The following is an 8862-nucleotide window of genomic DNA, read 5'->3' on the forward strand; positions in this document are numbered from 1 at the left end:
GTATATATTTGTTTATATATGTCTGACGATATAAAATGACATTTTTAAAGGTTATCACACTTTATAGTTGTAACAATTGTTAGGGATAGATATTAGACTCTATTATAAATTTAAGTGGATCATGATCGTCACATAGTCATAGGTATTTAGTATACTTTACATTTTAAAAATGTAACTTACGGTATGATATATATTTGTAGTATTTCTTGTGGCCATATAATTGAACAAATTTTATTGAAAAATTACCAATTTGTTTTAGAGATGAACAACTTTGATAGATGAAGACACATAAAGTTAGGTTTTTCTAATATATATATAATCTATTACTAAAATATTTGTTTTAAACAAGGTTTGTGAATTGCATAAACTAATTTAATTACGTGGAGATTGGCATTAATATTTTAATTAATCTAATAGATTTTTTTATTTAGAAATTATTGATATGACTTAAACTGCACTATGACTCTTTCTAAATTGAAATTCATTATTTAAATATAATACTATTGTTTCTTAACCATTTTGTTAATTATCGCCTTCTCTAATAATTTATTTATCTCAAAGGTTCATTAATGTTGAACTAAAGTGAAGGTCTGCTTTCTCATCTGATAATCTTCATTGACTGAATCATAACAAATACTTTAATTTAAACTTTGATATTTGTTTAATTAAAAACTATTCTCATACTTTCAAAGGGAATTTTATAGAAATTCTTTAAAATTTGGAATAAAATTTGATGCTTAGAATTGTATAGTGATGATTCAAAATTTCATTGGAAGGTATTATTTCAAACTTTATGAAAATAGAGATGTGTTTAACAACAAAGTTCTATAGATTTTTTTTTTCTTCATAATTTTAACTTTTTTTCTTTTTATTTTGGAATTTTCCTTTGTTATTTGGTGGGCTGGGCCCAGATTTTGGTCACTATAGTCCACCATAATTTCCAGCAAGGAAACTGACGTGGCCTCTCAGTTTATTAAAATATTCTCTTCTACTCCAACTCAGCAACACCGATTATGTGTTAAATAGGAATTAATTTTTCTTTTGTTTCTCTCAAGTGTAACTCATATTCAAAAAGTAATTTTCATTCCAGGAATTAACGTGATGGATAAAATTGTTAGAAAACATTTACAAAAATATATCAAAATTGTTTTATATGATATAAAATTGTCCTTAAAATACTCTTAAACTAACTATTTGTTTATAGAAAATATTGTTATAGCCTATAACTTAAGCAAATATGATTCAACTGGTATACATATACATATGTTTTGATAACTAAGAGGTTTGTGATTTGAATCTTTCTATTCACGTTCTATGAACAAAAATTCTTCTTATTTCAAAATTACAAAATTATCTCTAAACTCTCGTAATAGTTCAAAAATACCCTTAAAATATGTGATAGTAATCGAAAACATAAATTTGAATTACACCATATTATTCAAACATTCCCAACTTTTAAAACCACATAAATAAATAAAAAAAAAAAAGAATAAAAGCTCCAAAATCAAATAGAATACCACGAAGAAAAAAAATCACTATATAAAAAAAGTTATTACAATCACACATTAATTAATTTCTCTCTAAGCATTATATCACTCCCACAGCTACATTGGTACATCAAATTGGATTGATTAAAAACCAATATCATAAGCTACTTTTACATTGTTTGAAGTTTACCACTTCGTCAAACTCTCCAATTATAAGATAAACATACTTTTAATATTTTGTTAGGATAGTAACGTGTTAGAATATATATATAGTATTGTAGATGTACAAGTACAAACCTCCCATCTATGAAGACCCATAATAATAAATAGAAAAGGGAAAAGAGAAGATGGAAAATTTTGCTTCTTAAAGTTGGAATAGTGATGTCTCGAAAGAAACAAACCATGTGAAAGTGGAGAGAGACATTTCTTTTGCATCAAAAAGACAAGTTCGCTAAAAAGAAAAGAAACTGCAAAAAGTCAAAAGCTATTTTTTTTATTTATATAAAATTAATAATAATAATGATAATAACAAAAAAAAAAAAAAATTAAGAACATAAAAAAGCTCTCTACTTTATCAAAAGAAGCCTTCTTTTCTCCATTTGCCTCTTCCTTTTTCACGTAACCACTGCATAAATTTGTTTACATCTTCCTCTTCTCTTTAACTTTTTTATCCAATTTCTCACACTATTTTAGAAGTTAATTGTAATCTAAAATAAGTTTTTTTTGTTCAATTTTGGTTCGTATGTGTTCGAAAAATCTTAATATTAATCTATTTTCTTGTTAGAATTTTTCTTGGAATAATTTTGTCTCTATGAATATACCTATGTTGCATGAAAATTATTGCAATTATTTATCAATTTCGAAAAGAAAATAATTTACTTGACTCAAATTAGTATTTTAATCCATTGAGTTATTTTACTTTTTTTTTTTTTTTTCTTTTTGGCAAATTGGATCTTTAGAAAATGTAATCAAATTTGTTTTCTTTAAAATGATATTTCATATTCTATCAAATGTGATAATGGCAATTTTTAGTTTGATTTGACTAAATTTGATAAAAGTAATTACTTCGAGTATAAAAATAATTTAACATACTTTGGAAATAAACAAAATAAAAATAGATCCAATTTTATTTACATCCTAGTCCTTATATGGATATCTAAAATGTTTAAATTAATGATTATTAGAATTATAGATTTTGTTAAATTAATTACACCATAATTATATGATCATTTTTCAGTTCAATTTGAAATATTTTTCAACATTTGTATATTGAATTGAAAGGAAATTCTATATATGAGTACCATAGCTTTTTCACTTTTGTCTTTTTCAAATTATGACATATGCCATGCAATGTTGAATATAAACCTTCATTCTATTATTCACATAACTCTTGTTTAAATCAAATGGAAAATACAGATGAATTTCCATTTGAGAGAACGAAATGTTTCCAAAACTGATAAAAAAAAATGTAAATGTCCAAAGTTAAATTACAAAAAAATTTCATCTGACTTCAACTGGGTTTGCTATATACAGAGATGGAAGCGAAACAAAATCTTGATGTTGATTAGATTTGCAATGTGCAGCTTCCAAAAGCTCATATACTCTGTTGGTCACTTGTTGACGACGGTAGTCTATACGTGCGCATAATCCGAATCTGCGACATAAACAGTCAATATTCTCAGATACCAGGTAAAGTAATCAATAATCAAATCATATCGTTCTTTCATTTCAATCCCACAGATTTCTGAAGTTTCGTGTTAAAATCTTGCAGTGGAAAACAATATAACAAAGGTTAATCATGTAGCCAACCTGTCAAAGTCGATACATTCATCATATTTCTTTTTTGTTTTTAATTCTTCAATCCTCCTTTGCATTCCTCCATTAATCCTTACCTGGCTACCACTACTTATTGCCCCTTTGCCTCTGCCTCTCTTTTACTTTATAGTTCTCCTTGTCCACTTGGTTCTATGATTCCATAGAAACTTGCAATTGTTGGAGCCCAAGGTATAGTTGGAACTGGTAGTAGACCTATTCTACTTGTTTTGTTGCCACAACCAGATTCGGAAAACAATCATTTAATTAAATTACAAATTTAGTCCATGAACTTTTGGAGATATGTGTCTATTTCGTTCTCAACTTTCGAAAGTGTTCAATAGTTCCTTAAATTTTCAATTTTGTATCAACGGACCCCTTAGTTTTCAATGTCATGTCTAATACATCCATGACCTATTCAATATTCTTTTTCCTCAAATTCATAAATCTACTTAACAAATTAGAAAATTATGGATTCTATTAAACATAAAATTCAAATTTATATCTAGAACATCAATTAGTTTTTTTTAAAAAAATGAATACATTAAGGACCTATAAAACAAAATTAGAAGTTCAAGAACCTATTAGAAACTAACACAAAATTGAATTGTAATATAACCATGATATACGTCAAGTCAAACCCACCTAACCCTCGATCAAGGAAAAGGTTCCAAGTGGTCTATTATTTATTGGGTTTGGAAAGGTTTGATTAGTAGGCCTCTACTGGAGAAACAACCAATTTGAACCATTAAAAACTAGACTGGTAATGATTATAATGTGAACCTAATTGCGACCTTTATTTGCTATCATGCTCATATCTCCCGCACTAAGATTATAAGTGAATGAGTCGTACAACAGGTAGGCAAAGGAAGATTACCTGTGCAAAAGCATAAATTGCTCGTAGTATTCTAGCATAATCAGTTCCCATCATCTGAATCACCATATCCGCCAGAAATGTTCCCCATAACCTAATTCATATACAAATAATTATGAACTGTTTGGCATTAAACTAATCATGAACAACAAAACATTTAAGTTCCCGTGTGATAACGTTTTCTTTTTAGTTCTACGTTCTTGAAATTTATACTTGCTTCCTCTGAATTTTCTTGTTATAGTTTCCACCCTACCTTAAAAGAAAATTTTGAATTCTTATATATATAACAAAAAAAGAGTTATCCAATGAGACCCAAGGTCTAAGCCATTCGATTGGTTTACTCTCCAAAAGTTTCAATAGGTGGGCTTTTTGAAGTTGACAATATTCACTAATCAACAGTCACCATCAATACCAATATCCTATTGAATGTTACAAAACTCAGGTAGGCAAAAATACTTGCATACAAAGTGTAAGTGAAAAATATTGAAAGCAACCATCCACTTTTCACCATTTTTCTTATTAGAGAGAGAATAAGAAAAGGTTAATTACATTGGGCCGAGCAAAGTCATCATGCTTCTCAAACCCAGATACCTTGAAGCGGCACCTGCAAGACCCTGTCCAAATTGCAAGAACTACATATCTCAATATTCAAAGATAAAGCTGAATGAGTATCTAATGAATGTGCATGGGCTAAAACTTATATAAGCACTTTTTAAAATAATTTTTCAGTAGAAAAGTTTGTCTCACATTTTTAACTAGTAGTTTAAACAAAAATTCTTACTACAATAATATTTCAGAATATTTTTTGTTAATCACTTTACCATCATTTTTGGATAGTCTGTCTCTGAAAATAATCCAATTTTTTTAAGGATTTTTTTTGTTAATCAAAATTTTCCTTAAAAACGCATTTGATCACTATACAAAAACTTTTAATCCATCAAATGTGCTTATAGAACAAATGAATTTGTTTAAAAAGCATTTTTTCCAAAATTATTCCAAACATGCTACTTACTGATTTCACATCCCAAATTGATACTCTGGCATACAAATCACATCGCCAAAAAGCAAAATAAAATAAAAAAAATACAATCACCTTTTGGGCAACAAGCAAGGCTATTCTTGACTCAAGATTTGCTGCAGCTAACTGTCCACCCTAAAGAGTCAGGAAGGTAAAGAGTAAAGGTTAAGGTAATCATATAAGTATTTGTACTATCAGTTCATGTTCAGTAATTTATATTGATATTGAGTATTGACAATAATGGTACCTACTGAGTATTGAGTTTTCAGATATGTTATTTCATACTTGTTATGTTCTTAATCAATTATGATTTTAAAATTTAGCACAGATTGCTGGCAAAAAAATTTACTAAAAACTTTTCCATTTCAGAAAACTGTGGAAAGACCGTGCTACAAAACAAATAGGTAGGTACAAGGTTATAGACAATAAGTTTATGTGTTCTTAAGAGTCTAACTAGGTTGGTACCTCTCATGCATTAGAAGCAGATCCTACGTTTTTTTGGAACTTTATGTTACCAGAGGGAGAACTTTATAAACATCAAATTTCGAATAAAGATTGGTTATCTAGGGGATGAAATTTTCTTTTCCTTAAACTCAGACGTCACTCAGTAAAAAGATAATGGTTTATAGACTTTTCAGGTAGACATGAACAATTTTAAGAGCTACAAGGCTTAAACTTTAGTTCATAAACAAATCTACCACAGTAACAGCACACACACACACACCCCTCCATGCTTTTAGAAGAGATCCCTCACTTCAACGAAGTCATAAGATATTGCCTGTTCCCATGAAGGAACATCCATACTTTCAAAAGAGATTCCTCGTTCCCATGAGGAGAAAGAAAACCATTCCACCAAATCAGGTTCAGAAAGAAAAACTTCCAAGTAAAAGATGCCAATTGGAAGAAAAGAGCATGAAAGCAAAGAAAGGCATTTTCAGTTGCTTTAAGCTGTGCTCTCTGAACCATGGTATTTATTTCTAGGTCCACATATGAAGAATGTTTTAGATGTTCCCAAGTACCTTTTTGATGATTTCCTTTTTAATTTGATAATTGGCTGCTTCTCGGAACACCTTCCCAGATAAGGTCCTAGCAAACTGGCAAAGAAGAAAGTTTCTCAAGAAAAGGGATTTCAGAATAAAAAGGATGGTTGTATGGTGTATTATTATTATTACCACTTGAAACATTTTAACCACAGTTATCAAACTACCACCCTGTAAAGAGAAAGACAGATATGTCAGGAGGCAGTGGTGTTAAATGAGAAATGAAACATGCCATGCGTGAAAAGATCTAATAAAACTGATACCCTTAGTATCAAGGATTGCAAGTCAGATGCTCCATCTGTAGCTGCTGAAGTTTGCACCTTCCACTGATCAAGTCCAAGTTGTAGAGTACCTTCAAGGTTAGCCTGCCTTACTGATTCTTCACTACATGGACAAGGATAAAGTTTTCAAACTTACCAACATACACAGAGGACAACATATACTTGATTAGTGTATGAAACTTGATTGCCTAGTTACTAAAAGACCACGTTGAATAGATTATAAACCTACAGCATTGAAAAAAATGAAATACTAATTGGCTTTTGTTCACAAAGTTCTTAATATTTCTAAAATGATTGACATTAGTGATTTAGTACTGCAATATCCATTCGTAGTTACAAATCCCTAATTTGAGATGTTTGCCTAATCCAATTCATCATTTTAGTGCACAATCACCAGTTAGTTTCCTACGCTTTGCAGCATACTTCCTCAAAGTATTGATGAAATTTTTGGGTTTTCTCTAAGACTCTAACCATGACTGCTAAAACTGAAATTTATATCCACACTGATAAGTATGTGTTTGTATCAATATATCCAGTGATTACCTATCAAGATATAGCAAGACGTCCGAATTTTACAAGATCAAGTTAAAAATATAAAATTCTCTCTTAACCCGCTACAACCTTAAAATGCAGTTCCAGGAGAAGTACCTTGCATATTCCTGTAACAAATGAAGAAAGATTTCTGCTTCAAGGTCTTCAGATGACAACTTGGTTGAGCAAAGAACGTTTAACTTTTTTCTCACTGTAAGCAAGACATCTCTATAAGATGGTCTCCAACCCCTTCCAAGAACAACATATGAAATAAATTCATATAATTGACATGATATTCACATAAAGTCGAGGAGTAGAAAAGTTCTTGAATAAGCCATCTGAGATAAGTATCTTTAATTCAGCCTCACATAGGTTAACTACAGTCTACAGTTACAGTAAAACGTGTGCAAACATTTCCAGTAATGCAACACAGTATGGCTATGGTAGCATGAAATTTCAATTGACCTCACACACCAACAAATAAGAACTAAGCATAAATTCTAATCAGGCATTTTGAAACCTTAACGTCGACCGAGCATCGGCTGCTAGAAACAAGAATCGAGACTCGAGCGATGAAATAAATCCGTCTCTCTCTTCAAGGTCTTCTTCAATCATGGCATAGTCAGGCTGGCCTCTGTTTGTAATCGATTTCATCAATGGGCTGAAGTAACTGCAAGTCACCAATACAAGATCAGCCTCCTGAAAGTAATCTGGAAATCTAGAAACTTCATGATAAAACATTTTCCCTACATCACTTCCCAAAATTAAGAAAAACAAATCCCAGCAAACATACTTTGGCATATTAATACTCACTTTCCGTATCAAAGCACAAAATCTCACTATAGCTAAAATGCTACTAAACAATGCAACAAAGGAAGGCAAAACAACCTGGGACCGAAAAGGATTTGCTCAAGCTCATACAATTCAGAATTCGTGGCCAGCTCAAGCACAGAACGCAAATCAGGGTCAAAGCCACCTGAAACACACAGTGTCATTTCGGAAACTAAATTCACAAAAAGAGCTAAAATAGAAAGAAGAAAGACACCTTGAGCATTTCTTGGGTTGGAAGCATTAACACAACCCACGAATTGTACGCCATTTCTACGCCCAGAAGAGCTGAAAAACTGGTGAACAATACCCCGTAGCTTCTTTAGAAAAGAGTAGACATACATGATAGAAAGACTATAATCTATGGTATCTAGAACAAATTTGAAGTACCAAGCATGCGATTCAGCTAGTTTTAAGTGGAATTTGATTGAAAAACTAGTAGGGGTCATGTAAATTAAACAAAATTTGGAAGAGAAACTTACGGGATATGCAATTTTTTTAGAAGCGGCAGGAGATAGGAAGGCGAATTGAAGCGCAGCCAGAGCAGTCGCCATGGAAGAACAACACTTGGGCGCAATGGCAGTGCTACGATAGTATTAGTGTCACTGTTCCACTCAGCTCACGATGCTCGTCTCCGGCAATAAGTATTCAACCTAAAATTAGATCTATTAAGAGTGAATCAATTATGTTTAAACCCTCAATTGAGCCTTAGGAATTAATTTGTAAAATCTCATCCATGGTTGGTTTGAGAATTAATGACTTCAAACTTTATAATAACGAATTTAATTAAATTTCGTCGTTTGTTACCAATAATTTTACAAAAATGTTTGAAATCTGTAAGATTTAAAAGTAAATTATTTAATTAATCTTCTCATCTTTTAATTTTTAGTTAATATATCAAAGTTAATTTTCTTTTCTTTTTTTGGTTATCATTTAAATACATTCATTTTAAATTTGTCACGTTGTTGTTGTTGAATAAAGAAATTCTTCC

General features: G+C 30.6%; 1 protein-coding gene across 3 annotated transcripts; it reads right to left on the reverse strand.

The window, feature by feature from the left end:
- Positions 1 to 2833: 2833 nt before the first annotated feature.
- On the reverse strand, positions 2834 to 8577 carry LOC101204111. Of its 3 annotated transcripts, XR_004214205.1 has the most exons (13): positions 8354 to 8577; positions 8089 to 8167; positions 7932 to 8019; positions 7564 to 7713; positions 7161 to 7292; positions 6495 to 6615; positions 6364 to 6402; positions 6211 to 6285; positions 5267 to 5326; positions 4723 to 4787; positions 4177 to 4267; positions 3297 to 3520; positions 2834 to 3141 (listed from the first exon to the last, which is right to left on the reverse strand). XR_004214205.1 is itself a non-coding variant. In XM_031880408.1 (12 exons), exons 1-12 carry the CDS (start codon positions 8423 to 8425, stop codon positions 3422 to 3424), a joined length of 1071 nt encoding a protein of 356 aa, XP_031736268.1. In that variant the 5' UTR covers positions 8426 to 8577; the 3' UTR covers positions 2834 to 3421. The 3 variants fall into 3 exon arrangements, 2 of the variants coding, with proteins under 2 accessions (XP_031736268.1, XP_004137519.1); XM_031880408.1 differs by having other exon boundaries at positions 2834 to 3520; XM_004137471.3 differs by lacking the exon at positions 3297 to 3520 and having other exon boundaries at positions 2930 to 3141; positions 8354 to 8576.
- Positions 8578 to 8862: the final 285 nt, after the last annotated feature.

Source organism: Cucumis sativus, chromosome 1, assembly GCF_000004075.3.
Source record: "Cucumis sativus cultivar 9930 chromosome 1, Cucumber_9930_V3, whole genome shotgun sequence".
NCBI classification, from domain to species: Eukaryota; Viridiplantae; Streptophyta; class Magnoliopsida; order Cucurbitales; family Cucurbitaceae; genus Cucumis; species Cucumis sativus.

Bases quoted from the DNA above. Each gene is read 5' to 3' on its own strand.
- LOC101204111 (XM_031880408.1), bottom strand. From the start codon at position 8,425: ATGGCGACTGCTCTGGCTGCGCTTCAATTCGCCTTCCTATCTCCTGCC. The intron at 8,020-8,088 runs GTGTCTTTCTTC...TGTGTGTTTCAG, and splicing joins CAACCCAAGAAATGCTCAAG to GTGGCTTTGACCCTGATTTG. The intron at 6,403-6,494 runs GTATCAGTTTTA...TTCTCTTTACAG, and splicing joins TGCAATCCTTGATACTAAGG to GGTGGTAGTTTGATAACTGT.